Source organism: Pipra filicauda, unplaced genomic scaffold (assembly GCF_003945595.2).
Source record: "Pipra filicauda isolate LSUMZ 115617 unplaced genomic scaffold, ASM394559v2 scaffold192_size1418226_pilon, whole genome shotgun sequence".
NCBI lineage: Eukaryota > Metazoa > Chordata > Aves > Passeriformes > Pipridae > Pipra > Pipra filicauda.
In genome coordinates this window covers 1,323,136-1,345,799 of record NW_024104301.1, presented here as the reverse complement: position 1 = coordinate 1,345,799, position 22,664 = coordinate 1,323,136, and the positions used below count along the sequence as shown (strand labels likewise).

The 22,664-nt window shown below is 43.9% G+C and overlaps 1 protein-coding gene across 6 annotated transcripts in view; it reads left to right on the top strand.

Moving 5' to 3' along the window:
• Positions 1 to 22,664, top strand: part of PITPNM2 (phosphatidylinositol transfer protein membrane associated 2) — a 128,982-nt gene that overhangs the window by 71,491 nt on the left and 34,827 nt on the right. For all 6 annotated transcript variants that reach the window (XM_027739803.2, XM_039380307.1, XM_027739808.2 and 3 more), the window contains exons 4-8: positions 7,265 to 7,479; positions 8,683 to 8,804; positions 10,394 to 10,627; positions 16,906 to 17,229; positions 20,075 to 20,170. In XM_027739803.2, coding sequence (XP_027595604.1) covers positions 7,265 to 7,479; positions 8,683 to 8,804; positions 10,394 to 10,627; positions 16,906 to 17,229; positions 20,075 to 20,170 — 991 coding nt within the window. The remainder of the gene's footprint in view (positions 1 to 7,264; positions 7,480 to 8,682; positions 8,805 to 10,393; positions 10,628 to 16,905; positions 17,230 to 20,074; positions 20,171 to 22,664) is intronic.

The following is a 22,664-nucleotide window of genomic DNA, read 5'->3' as shown; positions in this document are numbered from 1 at the left end:
ATCAAACCTAGAAGGGAGATGTTTAAAACAGCTGCTCTTTTCCCTTTATTAATGAAGCCATTGATGAGGAACGGATTTTTTTCCTCAAAAAAATTGTCAGGTCATTCCTATGTGTTCGATGCAACGAGCCTCAGAGTCAAAGTGCTATTGTAAAGCCTCGTGTTCTGATGATTATCTTGTTGACTCAAACTAACCTTCCTTCCCTAAATAAGTATTGACACTGGCCCTTCATGTATTTTATTTTTTTTTAACAGCAGTAATTGGATTAAAGTACTTGTCACCCATGAAGGATGTGAGAGCACAAAGGGCACAGGGACAGCTCAGCTGTGGGCACCATGGATACTGGTGACATCACTGGTGTGCTGCTGGTGTGCAGAGCTGGAGCCTGGGTGAGGATGGCCTGAACTAAACCCAGGGATTGCTGATGCAGCCCCATTGCCATGGAAACAGATGTTGCAGTCTAAAGTTGCCTGCATGCATAACGTGGTGCACGTGGTGTGAACACGTGGCCCTGTGGTGGCCACAACTTCTGAAAGGGCAGGAATAGCCTTACTGGTGGGAGGGCTTGGAGTTGGTTTCCCATTAACTTAACTGTGCACAATGAGGTAGAGCAAGCCTTGCTTTGAGTAACAAAAGCAAAACTCAAATCCCTTGCTGTTCTCCAGCAGTTTTGTTGTTGAAGGACTGTCAGTCTGACTTGGTGTGGATTGTTTCTGATTGTACCTACAAAGTGCAGGCTCAAAAGTACTAATTAAACCCATTCCTGGGGCAGCAGTGTTCCCATTATTAAAGGTAAGCTCCTGCCTACTCTTAAAATTGTCTTTCCAATGTAACCATTAAGGCTGTGCTTGACTACTGCAAAACAGTAGAGAAGCTTCCCTGTTTGAGGACTGTTCTCCTGGATTTTGGTAAAGGTCCCTACTCAAGCCCAATAAAGAAGACTTGCATCATGGTTAGGATGCTGAAATGGGGATTGAAAGATCTGGGTACTAGATTGTAGCCCTGCCAGCAGCTCTGTGTCTTAAGGTTATTTTCTCCTTCTTCAAAATGGTGCTCTCATGTTGATTCCATCAACTTTAATGTGAGAGGACTCAGCTCTTCTGACTGGGGCACAAAAACCTTTGACAGCAAGAAGTTGTGTGTGCTGTTCCACTTCAGCACTCTCCTGCAGTAATAACAGTAAAGGTGATTTTTATTTTTAATTTAATTTGTGTAGCTTCCTGTTTGCTCTTAGAACATGTTGTGCACTGATAAAATTATGTTGGTTATGATGTGATGGGAAGTTCTGCATCTTGGCTTCCGTAAGAGTGGACCAGTACCATCTTCTTGTTCCCTTTGTTTACTCTGAACAGAGCTTTTTGCTTTGGTATCACCCTGGTTTTGGTGATCTGGTTTTTATTGAGTGTTTCAGGTCTTTGGCACAAGTTTTGAAAAGAAAAGAAAAAAAAAAACAACAAAAAACAACTTGGGAATTATGACCCTACTGTACTTTCAGGGTAAACCAACATCTTTGTTTTTGTAGTCAAAGATCTGGGTTTTGATTACCTGCAGTAAATCCTGCCCGTGGATGGGGCCTGGTCCATCAGATATCTGCATCAGCAGGCAGAAGGTTGGTGGTAGTGAAAGCAGATTGCTCGTAATGAATTAGATGTCAGCTCAAATGCTCAGAAAGGAGTGGTTAACAGAACCCAGAGCTGAGTCATACACAGCAAGAGGCACCTGAGGGCAGGGCAGATACACCCATGAGTATGAACATCCTCACTGGTCATGTTATCCGTGTGCAGAAATGCTGTGCTGGGAAAATGTGGTAAGAATACGTCAGGTATTAATTCCAGGACCTTTTGGTATTTCCCAGTGTCTCTGTCATTGGCTTTTTGGTTTTAGGTGCACATCGAGGAAGGCTGTGGGTGATGGGAAGAAGGCAACACTTTGGAAAATCAGTTATATGAGTGAAATATCCCTCAGCCTAAATAATGTTCAGCTGGAGATAGCTGGAAGTATTTTTCCCTTGGCACATGGAAGCGATTGAAAACAAGGAGTTTGTCCCTCTCCCAGCCCAAATTTTGTTACTCAACCCTTTATACTTTGGCTATGACTTTGTGCTTCCTTTCTAGAACTGAACAGAATAGGTGTGATTAGTGAAACCAGGTATTCCAAGCTGTCCAGTGAGTCCTCCTTCCTAAGCAGCTTCAGACATTTCTGTGGTCTGGTGCATTGCGTGAGGCACTTCAGGCTTTCTCTGGTTCCCAGAGGACAGATCTGTTTCTGGACACTTAATTGGCATTTGTGGTAGCCTTAGCATCTAAAACAATAAAAAAAATAGTAATTGGTTGTAAGGAATGTTTTCTCAACCTCCCTTGCCACAATATGAGCAAGTATGTTAGGGATCCTCTGGGGATATTTGCTGTCATGTTCTTGTTCCGTGGTTACATAGATGCCTTTGCTGTCATTGCTGTCATTGTTAAGTGAAACCATCAGCTGGCTGGAAACTTCTTGTGTGCATATCTGTGTCTAAGTGGGCTAAAAAAATCCCAAGAGTTCAGTGTTATTTTAATGCATTCTCCCAGAAGAATTTGTCTGGACTGTCAAAATACCCTGTTTCCAACTGAGAGCTGGAGGATAAAACACCACAAAAGAAATCTTTTGGTTATTGTTTCCAGACAATGATTTGTGTCTTCATTATCTGTGGATGATAGGTCTGTCAAGTGCTGTCAGTCTCCATAATTGGAGTAATCTCAAACCAAAACTCTCGTGGGCCCTCAGAGTCGGCCGCCGTGTAACTGCATTGCAGTGGGGATGTGAGAACTTCAGTGAGAAGCTAAAGCATCTCAGCCTTTTGTAACCACTATCTCACTTATTTAGATTGAGAGGTTGTACTGTAAACAATAATCAGTGGTAAACAAGGTAAGATTATAGCTATAATCTATTTTTGAAAGCTAGAACGATGCCTGGATCACCCATTATCACCGGGCAACCTTTACTGTTCTCTGCAGTATCATTGCAGTGCTCAAAGGAGTAAGTTACAATAAAAAGAAGACAACTTCAGGAGAAACTAAACCCCTGAGCTGTTTGCAGTGCTGCTGTTGGCTTTGCAGAGATTCCCTGCTTATGCACCTGAGCCCGTGTGCAGCCTGGGCTGGAACACAAGGAGAAGGATTCTGGTTTAGGATAATATTCTTGGTGTTCTTCTGAGTTGATTTATGGGGCTGCTTTTTCTTCTAATTCACCAAAAGCAAAACACTACAAGCCAAGCTTAGTTTACACAGGCTAACTTCTGTATTTCTCCAGCTCATCCAGTAAGCCACATCCTGACTGTTTCATCCAGCATTGTGCATTCTGGTGTGAGTGCCGTTCCTCCAGCTGTGGTGAGACTCCTCAGGTCGTGTGGGTTTCTGTTGCCATCCATCATCATTCCTTTAGGGAGCTGTGTCCCCCTAGAACAACATCCAAGTTGCACTGAGTCACCTGGTGCCATTCAGCTGTGCCAGGTGGTTTGCTGGACTAAGGCTTTGCAGGATGTAAACTCTGTGTAAACTGGTGGGGAGGAACATTTCTGACTGGGAAAGGAAATGCAAGATCTAAGAACTGTCCAACCTGCCTTTGCTAGTGGAAGGCTTTGTTTCTAGCTGCTTTTCTCCTGTTGTGAAGGGCAGATGATAAATGGGGTTAGGCTTGCCCAGTGGTTAAATGACATTCATGGGAATTATTCATCTATGATTGCTGTGCTGAGGTCATGTGCTGTGTCCCATGCTATGCTGCTGTGCCAAGAGATTTATTTTAATAGAAGCCTTTAAGTAACTGGCATTCTTGCTAATCATGGTGCATCTGCTTCTCTGGGTTCCCTGTTATGAGTAATTTAATGCTATTACTTTAGCTAGAAGGGATCTGTGTCACCATCTGTCCTGAAAAGCTATTGATGGGGCCATGCAGAACATGGAGTGTCATCAGCACAAGAGAGGGACTTCTAAAGGGATGACTGGATTTCCTGTTGTAATACAATATAAGATGGTTTACTGTGATTATGGCTTAGATAACCTGCATATAAAGGCTGTCAGCTACTCTTTGATTTCGTTGGGGACCATTCCTCAGATATTTATAGAGGGAAGATGCTGTGTCAGTTAGTAGTGAGTAGTAATGACACAGGAAATCTGCTAAATAAAGTCTCTACTTCTCACAGGGACATGTGTCTTTGAGGCTGAAACCTGAGAGACTGATCCTAAAATGCCTGCACATCTGCCCCCCCCAGCAGATATTCTTTGGAGAGGCCTTGCCAGACACTTCTCACACCAAATACTTTCCTAATCAATGGTTATTTTTTAATTGTTGTTTACAGACCACTTCTTGTAACAAGCCCCCTCCAGGCTGTGGCTCAGTCACAATGGGCATGAAAAGGCTCTATGGCTGAAGAGCAAATTGCTCTTCACTCCCAGAAGTGCTTCACTTTCTCAGCACCACTTATACCCAGAGTATCATCCTGGTCTCTCAAGTGAATGTGGCTGATGTCTTTATTTCTGTTATATGAGAAAGAAATCTTTTTGTCTTTGTGACTGGTCAGTAATTGTACTGTTCATCATCTAACCTCTTTTGGCTCTTCCTTACCTCACTTGTTGCCTTCTCAACAAGCCAACTGGTAAGTATGAGGGTGTGAAGGGCTGGGAAGCAGCTTTGTGTGGGTTTATCGTGTGGAGTTTCTCTGTGATCATACTATCCTTCCCAGCAATGTGTTGTGTTTTGAGTATAAATTTGGCCTGACTCAAAAGTCCTGGCTCTAAAGATAGTTTGGGATATAATCTTTGATTATTTTTTTTTTGTCAGCAGAGCTGCAGCTCTTATTTCACATTCATCTAAGAAAATGCTCTTGCTGCCCTTGTCACATCTTATGTGGATAAAGTGACAAGTAGGAGGAATGTGTAGGGCCAAAATTTGAAACAGGGTGACAGAGGCTGTGGGTTGGAGTTGGTCACCTGGAAAGGCTGAAGGAGGAAGCACGCCCTGCTCTCAGAATAGGGTTTGCAGTCTGCTGCAGGTGCAGAAGTAAATAAAATCAGGAATCAGAAGTGGGATATGAACTGACTTTCACAAAGAGTATCAGAGGACTTGCGTTTTTGCCTTCTTTGTCTCCTCACAAAGTGTTGGGGCCAGAACACGGTGCCACCCTCACATCTCCCATCACCAGACAGCTCTGGCTGAGAACCTCAGTGTTACCAGGTCATGTGGGAAAAGCTCCTTATGGAAGTATTTGTGTAAAAAAAAAAATTGGCTGGCATGGCAGGTCATCAGGGTTCCAGCTGTAGGATGAGAACCAGGCAGCTCATCTTCATGCAGAGAGATTTTAGTTAAAAACTGGCTGAATAGGGAAGAGCCAAGTGGAGAATGTCAGTGCTGGCTCTGTGTGTGCATGTAATACTGCTCAGGATGTTTTGGTCCCAAATGAGGACTTGCAGAATAGATTGGGCTCTAGAATGGAGTTTTAAATCCATCTGATGTCCAATTCTACTGTGATAATTTGGCATGAAGAGAACCCATCTTCCCTTTGCTTATGATTTCCATGTGCCTCTGCCATGTAATAAAACTCTAGATCTCCATAATTTGTATAAACTGTTCAGAGTAGATACTGTACTGCTCTTCTGTCTGACACATTCACTGTGCTGGTTGAGCTACTGCCTTTTCCAAGACCTTTGAATTAACCAGATTTTGGGGTCATCAAGATTATTTAATGTTATTGTCATAAATATTTGTACAGGACTTGGTCAGTGCTTATATAAGAACTGAAAGTCAGTAATTTGTTTGAAGAGGATGTGTGCTTTAATGAACTGCCAGCTGAGTGGTAGAAACAAACTGTAAAAAAAGTACTTTTCTATTTTTTTATTTTTTTCTATTGCAGTTTCTAGAGTGACAAAAAACTTACTGTTTAGATTGTCAGTTGTTTAGGTTTGTTGGTTATGGCTGTTTAAATTTTAAATCACTTGAAAGCTCTTTAAAAACAGAGCTATTTACTTCTAAATAGCTCTGTTAGCTTATCATCTTGTTTTCAAAAGATGAGAAGCTGATCTTTTGCATCTTATTAATAATTTTCTGTTAAACTGTGTTATCCTTTGAATTGTTTGTATGCCAGAAATGAGAAGTTGTTATTGTGTTACATTTCACTGTTGATTCTTGGTATAAAATTCCTTTTTTCCCCCCTTAATTTTCAAAGTACTATGGTCTCAGATACAAACAATGAACTCAAAATGCTAACAGTATGAATCTGTTGTTTGGAAATGATGAAGGTTATACATCATCCAATCTGCTGAAGTGTGTTAGAAATTAATAAATATTTGGTTTGCCTCTAGCTCTTCTTAGAAGCACTGAAATTTTTAATTGAAGGAATTTTTGCCAGGTTTCTCAGTGAAGGACAATCCAACAAATAAGCCCAAATTCGGAGGCTGCCAAGGGGTGCAATGTGCATTCTGGCAAACTTGGGTTGTTTCTTCTAAATATCTTAATTAGCAGAGCATAATCTCTTCTGGGAGAGCTGCTGCCAGGCCAGATCACGTGCAACAAGCCCCCAAATCCTGTGGGATTAGGTCATAGAATAGTCTTTAGCACTGTGATCATACAGTCATTTAGGTTGGAAAAGACCTCCAAGATCATCGAGTTCAACCTGTGACCAATCACCCCCTTGTCAGCCAGACCCAGAGCACTGAGTGCCACATCCAGCCCTTTCTTGAACACCTCCAGGGATGGGGACTCCACCACCTCCCTGGGCAGCCCCTCCCAATGTCTGACCACCCTTTCAGTAAAGAAGTTCCTCCTCATGCCCAGCCTGAGATGATGCTGTGTCAGGTGTGTGTACAGTTCTTCATGCTGATACACCACCAGCAGCGTGCCAGGCTGAACAAGCTCTCTTTTTGCTGTGCCATCTGCTGATGTAAAAGATTTTTGTGCTGTTGGGTGATTCACAGCTGGAGCCAAGTTTTGGGGTGTGATATGTAAACCTGTTACAGGAGCAGGAACTGAGGTGTCAGTAGATCTCCATTCAAACTTAGTATCCAAATCAAAATTTTCACAAGATTTCTAATGGATCAGTTCTCTGTGTTGGCCAGATGAGTCTCTAAATTTTTCCTTTATAATCTCTAGGTTTGGTAACCTTAGTACCAGGGTGCTGCTACAATGCTTTGTTTCAAATGAGTCCTAGAAACCATCCCCGGGGTCCATGTGCTTTGAGAGCCTGGTACGTACAATAACCTGGAAAAATTAACTGTGTGAGACTTTTCCCTTTCAGAAAAAGAGCAGAGAGGAGACATGTGGGGAAGGCAGTGGGGTGGAGATCCTGGAGAACAGGCCCTACGTGGATGGGCCAGGAGGCAACGGGCAATACACTCACAAGGTGTATCACATTGGGATGCACATCCCCAGCTGGTTCCGCTCAATACTGCCCAAGGCAGCTCTGCGAGTCGAAGAGGAATCATGGAATGCTTATCCTTACACAAGGACAAGGTAAAACTGAGCCACTGTTCCCTCCCCAGGAATATCCTTTAGAAAAACCAGGGTCAAGTCCTAAAATTCTTCGGCAGTGTTTAATCTCCGGAGCGCGAGCGTTGCCTGGGCTGACTGCAAACATTGCTGGAGAATTTGTGGCTCGTTGCTCTAAGATGTTGAGCTGTTTTGTCCATCAAAGCGTGGGAAATCTTGAATGGTTTTTATTTTAGTCTTGTATCCTGCACTGCATGTTCTGCTTAACATTGCAGATATCTGCTAGCTCAGGGAAGTTATAAATGTACCCAGTGCTGGGACAGATGTCACGCTGAATACTGTCAAGGAAGACAGGATTCGTTTGTTCTACAGGGGAAGAAAAAATATTAATAAATATATAAATAAATTTGGTGCTTCTTTTCTGGGAACTGTCTTTCTGTCATTTAGCTAGAATCTAACAAACCTACATCCTATGGTTTTCACCCTGAGGAGGGAAGAGAGCCAGAGGCTCTGTGGAGCCCTCTGGGACCTCCTTGTTTCAGCTGATTTTGTCTGGGAGGACTTCAGATACCCTGGAATAAACAGCCTTTATGCCAGTTGCTCTGGTTTAGAGCATTTGTACTTTGCCAGATTTATAAGTCTGGTATTGCTGTCATTTTTCATAATAAAAGGGCTTTAATGCATATTTTTATCAAAAAACCTGGAAAAGTTTCCTAGTTCTGTTTTAGCTGGTCTCTCCGAGTGCCATCGGTCCTGGGAAAGGTGAGGAGTCAGTGTTTGCCATTGGGCCATTGCCAATGACTGAATATAGTGGAGCTGCCTGACTTTCAAGTGATTAAAGTCCACTTCCACTCAGGTTTTCTCTCTTCCCTTGAAATGCTCATGAGTCAATCAGTTGACCAGGAAACCTGTGCTGCACAGAACCAGTCCATATTTTATTCTGCCATAGATTTCAGACAAGAGCTCTGCTTTTCTTTGCTTTTCTCCTTGCACAGGAGCATTTCCAGGGTGTCCTTATATGTGTTTCATAACATCACTTTTTAGTATAGTGGGCCCAAAATTTATCTCCTTGCTGAAAACCAGTGAGCTCTAGTCTTAAGGAGTTATTAAAGAACAATCTCTTTAATCTGTCCAGTCGGTATTTTAAGCATATCTGAGGTAAAACATGAGTGAAGGCTGGCTGGGATTTGAGGCTGATTTACTCTAAGCTGTTGTTCTGCCTTTCAGGTACACGTGTCCTTTTGTGGAGAAGTTCTCTATTGATATTGAGACGTATTACAAAACTGATCCAGGAGACCATAGCAACGTGTTCAACCTTTCTGCTGCAGAAAAAAGGCAAACTATTTTAGGTAAATAGCCTTTTTCTTTTTCTTTCATTCTGGCTTTTTTTTTTTGGCTTAGTGTGTCCTATCTACCTTTCCATCCCTGCTAAACACAAACCTACATCCCTGTGGTGTCACTGTGGGTAGGGTTACATCAAGTAAAGTGAGGACACCTGGGTTCTCTTCCAGGCTTGATGTAAATCACATGGAAATAATTTGAATCCCCCATCTGTAAATTGAAGCTGCTGCTTTTCCATCTTATTTATGCAGCTCCAGAGAGGAGTAAGACATCTAATAAATTTGGGGGTAATAAGTAGAAATAACCAGAGAAGAGGAAAATATTGCTGTGTAATTGTAAAAATATTGCTGTATACTTGTGAGGCTCCCTTGTGGATGTGGAAATGATTCCTATCTGCACTTTTGAAGCAGGAAGGTGCATTTCGTTTTTGCTCCCTCTCTTTTAGTCTTGTCCTCGTGCAGGTTAATACTCAGCTTCTCAGCTGGCCTTAGAAAATTAACTTCTAAAGGCAAAAGGCAACATCATAAAAAGGCAGAGAATGACAAGTGTTGTAGCAGTTCCTCTGTCCTGCCATTCCATCCTGGTCCATGCCCATGGTGTTTTCCGGAGACTCGGCTGTGTGACAGAGAGTGCTGGCAATGACAGCCATGCAGGACTGAAGCGTCCCTGGGATGGAAACATCCCTTGCTCTGGAACTGCTGAGGCTGGAGAAGTGTTAAGCTGGAGCTGAGTCCTGGCAGCCCAGGGAAAGGACATCCTGAGGCTGTGTGGCTCCTGGAGCCTTGTGGGACAGGGCCATAACCCTGAGCAGTTACATGATTTCGACTCCTTTGTTTTGTAGACTGGCCTCATTCCTGAGCCTGTCTAATCAGGCTTGCAGTGCTGAACAAACAGGCTTGAGCCATGCTGCCTCCCTGGGAGGTGTCAGCAGAGCTGTCATTCCTTGGGAAGTGTGATCCCGCCCTTCAATCCAAACTTCAGATGCTTCTGCAGAGCTCTGGGGTGGGGGTTGCCGATCGTTAAAATATGTTCATTCACTGCACTCCCAGTTTCCACTTTTCCACTGTTGGATTGATAATTAGGACTTAAGTTTTCTGCCTTCCTCAGTACATCTGGTCTAACAATAGCAGGTGAGGAGTTCCCAGTACCCTCATTTGATGGATATTCCATGGGTAGTGCCTATTCCATAGCAGGGCAGGTGTATTTAACTGTCTTGGATGAGACAACTGGAGCACTGTGAGTGATACTAGAAAAGCTGAAAGATGGAATGTGCAACAGATCTTTATGGAGCTGGAAAGACGGAGTGTGCAGAGCTGCCAGAGTGGATCTGCAGCCACTGTGGGCAGAAACATCTATTTGGAGCAAAGCCTCTGTTTGCAGGAACTGTGTGTGCTCGTTCCTCTGGCAGAGCTGATCTCTGCCCAGCAGCAGTGTATAAACAATTAAAATATCAGTTGTTTAAGTGTAAGTAAAAAGAAACTAAATTGCTGTAGTGTTTCTGGTACTTAGTAAAACAGAGATAACTCATGAAAAATGATGTTTTCTTCTTTTGTCCAGCAATAGAAAAGGTCTTACTGTTTTCATTCTCTTTCTGTAGATCCTATTGATATTGTTAAGGATCCTATCCCTCCACATGAATACAAAGCTGAGGAGGATCCAAAGCTGTATAAATCAGTAAAGACTAAAAGAGGGCCCCTCTCAGAAGATTGGATTCAAGAGTACAAGAACAACCCTGGGAAATACCCCATCATGTGTGCATACAAACTGTGTAAAGTGGAGTTCAGATACTGGGGGATGCAGTCGAAGATTGAGCGGTTTATCCACGATGTTGGTGAGCATTTGTAGCCCTGCAAAGTTCACTGTCAGCTCCTTGATGTTGTTTCTGAATCAGAACACAGAGGTGAGGTGTGTGCAATGCATCATATCCCAAGACATGTCTGTGAGAGTCTCAGATCTGATGACTCTGTGTGTCAGCTCAGACAAAACCCTGTTATTCTATCACTTATAATCGTGGTATGTACAAATCCAAAGCACGTGTACCCACTGAAAGAGCTTCAAGTCTTGTGTAGGCAAGATCTTGCATTCTCTTTTTTTTTTTTTTTTAGATAAGGATTTGTCTGTTAAACTTGCCAGATCATTTTCAAAATCTGCCAGTTTTCCTTATTGTGACCAAAATCCATCCTGAAGGGCTGCCTAAAGAAATGAGCTTCACTCCTGAGACCTGAGTGGTTCCAGAAAACCACTCCTGGAGCATCTCTAGTTTCTACCTGCCTTGTGACAGGGCCTGTGGGTCTCTGTGTGGCCATACATCTCTGGGATGTTCAGGGCCCTCCCTGCACATCACTGTGCTGTTACCTGTGGTGGGTCACTGACAGCTCTGAGTTGTGACTAAATGTGCTGCTCTAAAGGATCCATCATTCTTAGGTCAGGGCTTTTAGGGAGGAATTGGTTGTGTAGTAACTGAGTGGTGGCAATGCTGGCAGTAATTTGTTCTTTGCAGAAAATCTGTAACACAGCTGATATAGTTTGTGAGCCTTGCCACAAACGACAGGATCTATGACCAGGTGAAAAACCTAAAGAGTGTGTTAAAGAAGCATTTCCATCTCAAAAAAAAAAAAAAAAAAGGCAGAGCTATGGCTGTGCTCTGGCAAAGAGAAGCCCAAAGAAGGGCTGTGTAGAGGATGGTACCTGCTTTCTGTACACAGTAAATCCTCCTACGTGACCTCTACAACTCTCCTTTTGATAAGCAAATCTTCCATGAAGTGCCTGAGTGTAGCATAAGTAATTTTATAGCTCTTTACAGTCATATGCTCCTGAGAGTTAATGTGGAAAACACTGATAGAGCAGTGGAGAATGGTGTTCACCTCTCTCTGAATGCTCACAGGTTGTTTTCTTAAAACTCCTTTGCTTTTCCTTTACCCACAGATGGAAGTTTTACCTGTGTAGGCTGTATTACAAGTGCCTCTCTGCAATGAGCTCCCTCGACGTTTCGGTGACATGGGTTAATTTAGTGTATGCTGGAAAACACGAGGGCAGAATAACAACTCCATTGTATCTGTTAAATGGAAAAGCAGCACGTGACTCTTCCAGTTGTTCAGAGGTGTTTGGCATAGATTAAACTGTGGTCCCTTAGAAACATTTCTTTTGTATTCTGTGAAAGATTGCCTGCCATTTCCCTCTTGATTGAGGTTTTGCAGAGAGCAGAGCCAGCTCATTGTCTGCCTTTCAAAAGCTTTTCCACTCTGTTATAATGATGGCAAATACTGTTTTTCAAAGTGGTTAAGATGCATAAAATCAGAAAAGCCTTTAAGGCAAGACAAAGTAGAGTGAGTGAAAAGTGAAAGCAAAAGCTTTGGGTATCTACAGGAGCTGCGTGGTCTCCCCCTGCCCTGGGAGAGCCGTGGGGAAGCCATTTGCCCAGTGAGTGGGCAAAGTGCCACAGCATTTGTACCACAGCCAGCAAGGTATGTGGGTGTTGAAGTTGGAAGGATGTGGCTACAACAGGACTGACCAGGCTTAGATGCTGATCCCAGTTTGGGGCTTTCAGCTGGTGATCAAAAGCAGATGGAGACCTTTGTGCATTGTACAGCTGATGGTGGACCAAGCTCCCAGGAGGCAGATATGTTCTGGTGGCTCAGCCCCTCCTTCCTTGGCATTTTCCTCCTGGCTCCTCTGTTCCTAAGCCCTGCAGATTTATTTATTGGAGAACCAGCCAGCTCTGTGTGGGGTCACCAAGTCGGCAAGAGAACAGAGGCAGAAGCAAACAGCAGGATCCAAACTCTGCCCGAGGAGGGGAGCAGAACTTAGTGGTGCAAACTAAAATTAGAGAATGGGTTGAAAAAAGAACAGGTCTGAGGTAAGTGATGGATGGATTGTACAATGTGGAAAGGCTGCTGAGCACAGAGGGAGTAACTCTGGGGGATGATGTTGAAACGTTCTCAGTCGCACTGAGTGCAACAGCCATTCTTTCCTATGACTAATTGGACAGTTACTCAGTGCTTTGACAGCCTAAGACACAGACTAAAATTGTGATTGTGGGCTATTAGTCTACTTGGCTGTAATATTTGTATGCTTTTTTACTCCTTTCCCATAGATTTTAAGTTTAATTGGACTGGCACTGCATAATGTTCTGCTCCCACTTGCTTCCTAATGGTGCACGTGGGCTCTGAGTCTTTTGTTGTTAAACAAGTGTGTTGACTGTGTATGGGTTATTAATTATATACTGTGGCAAAGTGTGTTCCATCCCAGTAACTGGAGCTTTGTCTAAGCCACTGTATCTTAGGCTAAATATGCCCAAGTTGCTGCACAGTGATGAAGTGGTTTTAGAAAGTACTTTTGCAGAACTTTTGCTTCACTAAAGCACTCGAATGACTAAGGTCATCCACTGCCTGTTGGAGCCCAAAGTTAGAGTTTTATCTTTCCAGGGGGAGGCAGGTTGCAGTTGGAATAATGTGGATGTGACCACAGGCTTTTCTTTGTGATGGGTCTGAGCAAGAGAGGGCAGGGAAGCAAGGAGGTAACTGCAGGCGGCCTTTGATGGGGTACTTCCAGACAATCAGAACCTACTGACAAGGTTATGGGATCTGTTGTGACTGTCAGGGAAATGGTGTTGCACAGGGAAAATCAGGCATCCTTTACTTGCTGCCAGGAAACTGTGAAAGTGTGTTATAAAATGCTTTGGGATGTTGCCACTGGGTACAGAATCAATAGATATCTGAACAGTTGCTTTATATGGATATTGAGGTGGTTTGGAGCAGGATTTGTTGGTGAGTTTTCTGATTTATTTGAGGGTTTTTTTGCATTGAGTTTTTGTTACATTTACTATTTTTACTTCACGTTGAAAAGCAAACCCAGAACTACAGACCAAAGCTTTTTAAATTCAGATGAAGACTCCTCTCTGTCCTGGCTTGTCTCATGGTCATTTGCACTTCCTTTTATATGATGAAGTTCAACACCACAAATCATTTACAAGAGTCAACACCTCATGTTTGCAACCAGCTTCTCAGGTGGTGAGCTGAAAGCCAAGTGATTTACATGTTTGCACCCTGCTCAACTCTTCACAGATGATCTCTCTCCACAGAGCAGTGGGAAATGTTATAATTAAATCAATGCACAGTGACCGGTACTCTGAAATCAGTCTGCATGTGAATGTTTGTGCATGTGTGGTTTTCTTGTTTGTTTGCTTTTTTTTTTCTTTAAAGCTACAAAAATGCAAAAATGCTTTAAGACTTGATTTTTTCCATTGCACAGGGAGGGAAGCAGTGTCTGGACAAGTGAGGTCAGTCATTAGTAGCTGGTTCCTGAACTCCTGTAGCTGTGTGGGGCCCTCAGTGTGTCCCCTGTGTCCCTCCTGCCTGCTGGAAGGCTGCAGCTGAGGCTGAACAGGAAATCAGTGATATTCTCACTGCTGTGCACGGAGGAGCTGCTCAAGTTCTCTTCCCTAACACTGAAGACTTTCTCTCCAAGCCATGAGTTTTATTTTTCCATTTCTTTTGTACCTACACAACCTCATTCTCCTCCAGGTTTTCTCCCTGTGTTTAAGGAAGAGAAATGGCACATCCCAGTGAAGGCCAGAGGCTGGGAAAGTAATCTGTCTTTTTGACTTCATGACTAACCTGGAGGGGTAGAGGCATAACAGCTGTGAAGCCCTGTAGTGCCATCCTATTTTCAAAGGAACAAGGTTTTAAGGAAGGATGATTTGGGATGTCTAATCAAAGCAGTGTGAGCAGGGCACACGAGGAGGTCTGTGGGTTGGCAGGAAGCAGTACAGGCGATTTTTTTGAGATCTGAGGAGGCAGAGAGGAACTTCAAGAGACTTTTTCTTTACCCCCAAGTGGTTTTCATGTTCCCTGTGATGTTAGTCCAATAAAACACAAGTATGTGGTTGGTGGCATCCATGCCTCTACACAGAGAATTTCTGAGGAGTTGGTGCACTGATAGATCAAGGCTGAATCCGGGAGCATGAGCGGAGCCTGCTGAGTCCTGGAATGGAGGAAGTCTTGGGATGAGAGCAAGGGGGACGTTCACTTCTGTGTCTGATCACAGTCTGTTTTCAAGGTGTTCCAAGCAAGGCAGAAGTGGACATCTTGGATGTGGAAGTCCAAAGGATGGTTGTGGTGTTAGGGAATTAGAGGGAGAGAAATGTTCCCTTGGCTTTCAGTGTGGGTGTGATGGGAGTTTAATCTTCGTAGTTAAGCTCTGCTGGTTGTCAATCATAACAGGAGGTGAAGAGGCTAAAACATCCTGCTGCAGTTCTGCGAAAAGTAATCTGATATGGGAAATAACTCTGAATCTCGACTAAGTCTGAACACAATTAAGTTGCTTGTTCTGCCCCCAGAAGGTTGCAGTCTGCTGGCTCATACTTCCCTCTCCCACAGGGAGCTCCCTTCTGAAAGTCAGGCAGAGAAATGCATCAAATATTGATAAATTTAATCTTACTGTGCAAATGAAGTTCAGGTTTCGCTGGTCCACAACATTAGTGCTGATCTCAGAAGCCATTTCCTCTTGATAGCTTGGCTTGGGAGGGCTGGTGGCATTAAGAACTGACCAAAGAGCAGAGCAGACAATAAAGTGCTCAGACCTGGAAGGAGATAAACATAAAAATACGCTCTTTGTTTGTTTAAAAAAGCCATCAAACAAACAAACAAACACAAAAAAAAAACAAACCAAAAGAAGTGATTGCTGAAAACAAAAGGGATATTTAGGCTGAACATCATAGAAACTGTGACAGTAATGAGATCTAAAATTTTTTGTATAACAGTGAAGCAGATGTTGCTGGAAACACCTCAGAAAGCCTGCACACAGTGGCACCATCCCACTTTGGCTGTGCTCCTGGAGGTGGAGGGTGGCTTATGAGGGACGTGTTTCCTCATGGTGGTGTTTAGGGAACTTGATCTGCAGCTCCCAAAACCTGAATGGTTTCAAGGTAGCTCATTGATTGCTCTCTATCTTGTAATACCACTGACAACAAATCCCACTGCTGCTTTTGGCATGTCCTTCAGCCCATCTCTGCCTCAGTTTCCCAGTCATTAAAGGGGGGACAATATTGACTAAGTATGTATTTTCAGAAGGGCTCCTGAAAATCAGTTGGTCAGTATTTACAGAAGCTTTTAAAGCACCATTACTGCTGTGTGCTACAATAAATAACAGTTTGGAGCTTTGACCTCTTGTGAACTTTTAAGGAATAGTATCGGTGAAAAACCTAAGTGACTATAATGTTTTAAAAGTCTCAGTGGTATTGCGATGTTGACCAGTGAGTCTAACTCTTGAGGAAAGCATCTGTTGCCTGGTTAGGTGCATTGTGTGTTGATACTGAGGCATTTCTTCCTTTCAGATATGTGATACATTGAAATATTTTAAATTGGCTTTGCTCACTCTGTTTCTCCCCTACAGCAGAAGGCAGATGGTATCTGCAAAATAAAGCATCTTTATTCTCTCCCTTACTTTGCTTTCTATCCCATTATCTCAGAAGCTCATATTTATAATGCCGTTTCACTGATATATAGAAATCAGGTGCAGAAACCAGGTTTCCAAGGAAAGGAAAGGTTTTAGGCTTAACACTGCTGGTGTGGGATGTGCTTCTGTCATGTAACAATTGGGGTGGGCTGTGTAGTGTTCATCAAGGAATGACTTGAAACTCTTCTGGATTAAAAAAAAAAAATCAGTGGGTTTTTGTTGTTGATGCTGGCTTTTTTTTTTTTTTTTGTCTGTGAACATACTTGCCTTTAAAGGTTGGATCTAAATGTTACAACTTGCCAGAAATTCCAGGGGGTTGCAATTACAGTCTGTATGTGGCTCCTCCTCAGTAGAGCAGGCACTCACAGGGGGACAAAGTCCTTAATCCAGAATTAGGAAGTCCCTTCCCTAGTTAAAAACAGTCACAGAAGATTTGTCTAATTTCGCAGTGCATGGTTGGTTAGCAAGAATTTAGGAGATAAAGCACACAAAGTGACCGAGTTGCCACCCTGCCTGTGTGAAGGTCCTTCACTGCAGCGTTGCGGGTTTGATGTCGCTGTAATATCCTGGCCACAGTGTCCTGAGGTTTTGGGAAGGGAACATGTTGAATCCTGCCATTTGTAGCCCTGGTGACAGGGGTGTTTGCCTTTGCAGGCCTGCGGAAGGTCATGGTGCGAGCCCACCGCCAGGCGTGGTGCTGGCAGGACGAGTGGTACGGGCTCACCATCGAGGACATCCGGCGGCTGGAGAAGGAGGCCCAGCTGATGCTGGCTCAGAAAATGGCCCAGTTCTGCGGGGAAAGTGACCCCGAGCAGCACGGTGTCAAAGACACTCCTGGGGAGAAGGAAGTGGAAGCCAACACAGTTTCACCTGCTGACACTGAGGATTCTGCTGCCAACAGTGAACCAGCCTCTGGGAGGTCGCTCACCAAGCAATGGTCAACCTCTTCCAAGTCCTCACGGTCTTCAAAGAGAGGAGGTAAGATGACTTGCTCTTCTGAACTGTGTGGAGGTTGGGCTTTGGGGAGGTCAGACTGCGTCTCCTTGTGTCGGGTACCTTTGGGACAACGTGTTTTTCTCCTGTGGGTGCTGTTAACTCAGAGGCCTTTTCTGCTGGTGTCACAGGCTCAGTCTTCTCAGGTGGCTTGTTTTGGGTTTGAGAATGTCATCCCATAACTGTGACTCAGTGTCACGTGGCAGAGTTCTTGCCAATGTCAAAAGCAGAGAAACTATGAAAACACCACAGAGGAGCAGGCAGGAGCTGGCTGGCAGTGTGGAGTGTCAGAAGACAGCCAGTAGTGCAGAGAGAGAGTTCTTGCTACCCATGAGCCCTTCAGTGATGCTCCCTGGATATATCTGCTTGTTTGCTGTATCACAGTAGGTACATTATGTCACAGTGCTCCTTGGCCAGGGTTATTTATTCATTTCAGAAGGGTGTTTGGCTCCGTGGATGCTGCAGTGTAGCTCACACAGCAAAGCACCTCTTCAGCTACTGTGGAGATTGAGACAGGAACCCCAAAAGGCAGCTGCTGCTTTCCTCTGGTGATGACATGCAGTAGCTGTTTGGAAATGACACCTCACCCTGGGATTAGGTGGGACCATGGAGCACAGTTATATTCCCTTTGAAACACCATTCAGGAAGATTTCAGGATTTTGATGTTAAAGCTCCCTTGTGGATGCCCTGTAAGGACTCAGCTTTGAGCCCTGAATTTTGTCCCTCCCCTCTCCCTTGGCAGTCACCTTGTTTTGCTGTACTGAACTTTTCCCTTCCTCAGACCATTCACCACACAAAGGGGTGAATCCCCAGTGAGTTACAGCCAGAAGGTTTGAACCCTCAGCAATTCCCTCTCCTTTTAGTCAAGCACAGCTGGTTAACAGGGTTATAGCAGCTCTCACTGCAAGAGGGAAAAACAGAAGTCTTGATTTTTCTGAAAACCCCAAGGGGCAGAATTTCTTCAGTGACGGTGGAAGGGAACATTTGGGTGAGTGAAGCTTCTCTGTCTCTCATATGCACTAAATATTGTGAGTTGAGTCTCCATTTTTATTTCCCACTCCATCACTGATTTCATCACGGGGTGAATGAGAGAGGAGCAGTAGTTTTACCTTGCGATGACTCACTCGAGTGAGCCCCAGGGAAGAACCTACCAGATGCTTCATAAATCACTGCATAAAGATAAAAATGCTGGCTACTTTGCCTGCACCAGGATTTTATATTGATGCACCCATCTCCCATTATGCTCTTTGTACAAACCCCCTCTTCCACTGCTGCCATGTTCACTGGGAGCTGGAGTTTTCAGACCTCTCAGTATTTCACTAGAAGGTTTTCACTGGGAGCAAAGCATGAATTTCTTTTCAACTGCAGAATGTCTCAGCTTTTACAAGAAAAAGTAATGAAAGAAATTAATGGTGATGTTCTGGGAAGTACGTCATGCAGATATTTTAATCCTCCTCCACGCTGGCAGTATATTACCATATGGAAGCAAGGAGGGCTGTCGCGATGTGCTGCCACCTCCAGCTGAAAAAAATGCCTTTTCTCCCAAAGATCTCAGTCCTTTCCCTACCACCCAAGTGAGACTTCTGATAGCAGGACCCTTGTCACCATTCCATATGTTATTATATGCTCTATTTTTAGCCACTATTATGCGAGTGCCTTGACGTCACTCCGGCGTGAATTAGCTCTGCTCTGCCAGCCTCCTCCTTGCTGCTCCCCGAGAGGTGGGCGGTGGGTGCTGGGGGCTGCTGAGCTGCAATTAGATGACTCTGCACAGGGTCTCCCTCCTCTTTCCATCTGACAACCAGATAAAAAATTAGAAGAATTTTACTTGTATATTTAACGCTGTTGGAACAATAGCGTGAAAGTGCTCGTGCAGCTGTCACAGTCACCAGAGCGTTTCAGTGTCTTGCATATGCTAAATGAGAATTTGTCAGTCTCCTCAGGTTTTTGCTGGGTTAGGTGGCTGCTGCAAGTGCTTTGTGTGCACTGTGTGACAGGCACGAGGGGAGAAACCCTCTCTCTCATCGTTCTCTGGACAGTGCTCCCTTCAGCAGGCGGCTGATCTGTGACAAGTTCAGCCCAGAAGAGCTCAGGCTGGACTGTTGCTAAATTATATCTGAAAAAAATACAAGAAAAAAGCCATAATATGATTATATTTGGCACAGGGAACTCTGGAGGGTAAAGTGAAAGGGAGCAGGTAGGTGTGAGAACAGGAGGGCAAACGGCACCCAAAGGACTGTTGGGTTTCTCCTCACTCTGTCAGGACCGTGCTCTGACAGCTCCCGATGAAGTAGTTGCATGGCATGTTGTTTAAATCATTCAAGTTTAAAGTTTAAATAGATCTCTAATCCAATTTGTGTGGAAGCAATTTCCTTCCAGAAAACAGATTATTTCTCTCCAGGCTGCTCTGCTTAGCTACCCACCCGAAAGTTAGCGAAGCAGAGGCACGGTCTGTGTGCTGATGAGAGGCACAGAGAAAGCCTCCAATCAGCCTGCTTCCTTCCTAATTGCAAACTTTAAAACCCAGCTGATTTTACACGTCCTACTAACAATTATAAATAGCTGCCATTCAAAATAGCAGAAGAGTGATCCAAGCAGCAGCTTGCTTTAATGTAGCATCTTGCTGGCAGGTTCCAACAACAGTAAACAGACAGGATCTGTAAAGCGGTACACTGACATCACACCAGCATCATCGGGGTTTAGGGTTTTTAATATTGCAGCAGGGAATTTTCATAGAGAACACATGATTCTCCCTCCAGCAAAGATCATGTTGGGAACTCTCCGTGTTGCCGCTGTAGCGTATCGCATCAGGCTTCTCTGTTTTTTCCAGCAAGTCCCTCGCGCCATAGTATCTCCGAGTGGAGGATGCAGAGCATTGCCAGGGATTCAGATGACAGCTCAGATGATGAATTCTTTGATGCACATGGTACGTGGAGCCTCAATCACCATCATTTCTCCCCTGAAATGGTGGGGTAAGGGAGTGGAAGGCATGAGGGTGGGGGGTGAGCAGGGAAGGAAGCGAGACTTTCTGCTTTGAAGTCTTTTCCTTTCTCACCATGACACGGTGCAGCTTCTTCCAGCATCACCCAGCAGACTCTTACATTTAACACAGCAACATTTCAGATTCTGATCTGTTTGAAGGGATCTTGAACAGTCTTAGCCCTTGGAGCTGTATTTTATGTTGTGCAAATGAGTGTGGGTAAAATCCACAATAGTAACTGCGCTGTGGGTGTGTCCTAATGATTCACTGTGACTGATTATTCTTCTAATTTGTTTTTTAATCAGTAAGAGGTATGATTAATTATCCTGTCTGGACCTGAAGAAACCCAAATTTGCCTTTATTAACTCCTTATTCTCATGTTCCAAGAAATACAATAGTGAATGCAGCGAGGTACTTCAGGTGCCAGAATTAATCAGTGTTGATTCCAGAATCCTCAAAGTAATTTTGATTACCTGTATTAAGAGAAAGCTGTTATTTTTTTTTTACTCTGTGCATGTGTGTGTGGAGAAGCTTTGTTCCACTGCACTCTTTTTGTATGTGGTAGTTAATGCAAATTTAAGCGTGAAGGGCTCCATCTCTACTGACAACAGATGGACTCTTCTCCCAGCTTGTTTGATGGAAGTGAGATGTGCAATATGTGCTGATGAAGTTGGTGACCTTTCTGTGAAATGCAGTTGTTAGAAGAATGACACCCCAGTTTTGTAAAGCTCGATTTCACTGATGTTCAGCTAAAGTTCAGTCTCCAAAAATTGATAGTACTGTGTTCCAGAAGAGCTCTCCCATCAGTATTTAGGCACGGATCTCAAATTCTGTGGTGGGAAATGGCATGTTAGTGGAGTGACTTGTACAGTAGCGGCTGAAATGGCTGGGACACGTGTAAGTCAGGGGATGAACGTGTGTCTCGTGCCTGGAAGAAGGGCCAACTTAGTTTAAGTGTCTCTATTTATTAACTTATGTAGCATTTACACAAAGTATGCAAGGGATTTATTGTGGCAATATAAGTGCAAGAGAAGAGGAGTGAGCCATGGAAACGGCATCCTTGCTATCCACTGCTTTTTGCCACTTTAATTACTCAGTAATAGAATTGAGATGGAGATGGCTCTGCCTGGGATCCAGGGCCCCAGGGAATCCCTGGCATGCTCCTAACAGGCCTGGGAGGGGGAATTAACAAAAATGAGCCTTGTGCACCTCTGTTGCAATACTTCTAGGAGCTTGCTAAGTGTAGAAGCAGCTCCTCTCCTGCAGCAGCGAGTCTCCGTGTACGTACAGTTTGTCCTCTGCAATCCACACAGTTGGGCTGAAAAGCATGCTCAAATCTGGTGGGATTTTGGTTTAGGAATCAAAGCCTTGATGTGTGTGCAGTTGAACACAACCCTGTCCCTGGGAGGGATCTCTTGATGCCCCTTGGCCTGCAGATGACACGTCCCAGCTCCGGCTCTGAGAACAGGGATGAAGCTCTGCTTGCAGCTCATCCTGCAGGATCGGTGCCATGGGAACTGGCACGGATCAGGATGTGAGTCAACACCGAGCAGGGTTCCTCAGAAGTGCTTCCCAAACACACATTTCCTCACAGTGCAGTGGGCGTAACCCGAGCCCGAGAAGATTCCTTGTCTCCAGCTTCCCACTCACCCTCATTCACTGCCGCACTCTGGTAAAGATAGTGACAAGTGCAGTAATATCGAATATCTATCCTGTAATAAATGCTAATAATGGGAGTAATATCCCATTCAGGGATCACTTGAGCAGCAGTAAGGGCTGTAATTAAACCTCTCAAAGAATTAAGTTTAATATTTAGATGAAGTTGCTGGAGGAGCTTTGAGTACAATTGTCCTCTTAATTCTCTGCCAGCACGTGAGTCTTTCCACTTGCTCTGGACAGGTAGCTCCACACTGCCTTGTGCAGGGAAATTGGGATTTACTCAGATTTTTTCCATAGCTGAAAAAGGAAATGGCATGCTGATGCAAAATTTCCAGGTTGCTCTCTTTTTATGGTCAAAGTTGAAATAGAAACTCCTAAAAATAATCGGCCTTTGCTTGGATCTGCACTAAATCCCCTTCACATAATTTGGTTTTTAAGCTATTACTCAGATTTCCTGAAAAGATGAGTATATTTCATAATCTTTTGGTTCCCCATTGTAGGATTTTTCCAACTAATTATTTTAGTAACTGTACAGCAGTAAGAAAGGGGAAATCCTAGTCTGGGACTCTGAAGATTACAGCTTTTAGATCTGCAAGACATCTGTAATTACTGCTGTTATTACATTTATAACTCTTTATTAAATTTACAAGCTCAAAATTTTCAGGAAAGAAATACTAAGCACAGAACAATAAATAAATTAGAAGGCACTTAACCTTCGTAACAGTACAAGATACATCCTCAATGGAAAAAAGGAAAAGAGAAAGATGAGTGTCTCCTTTGT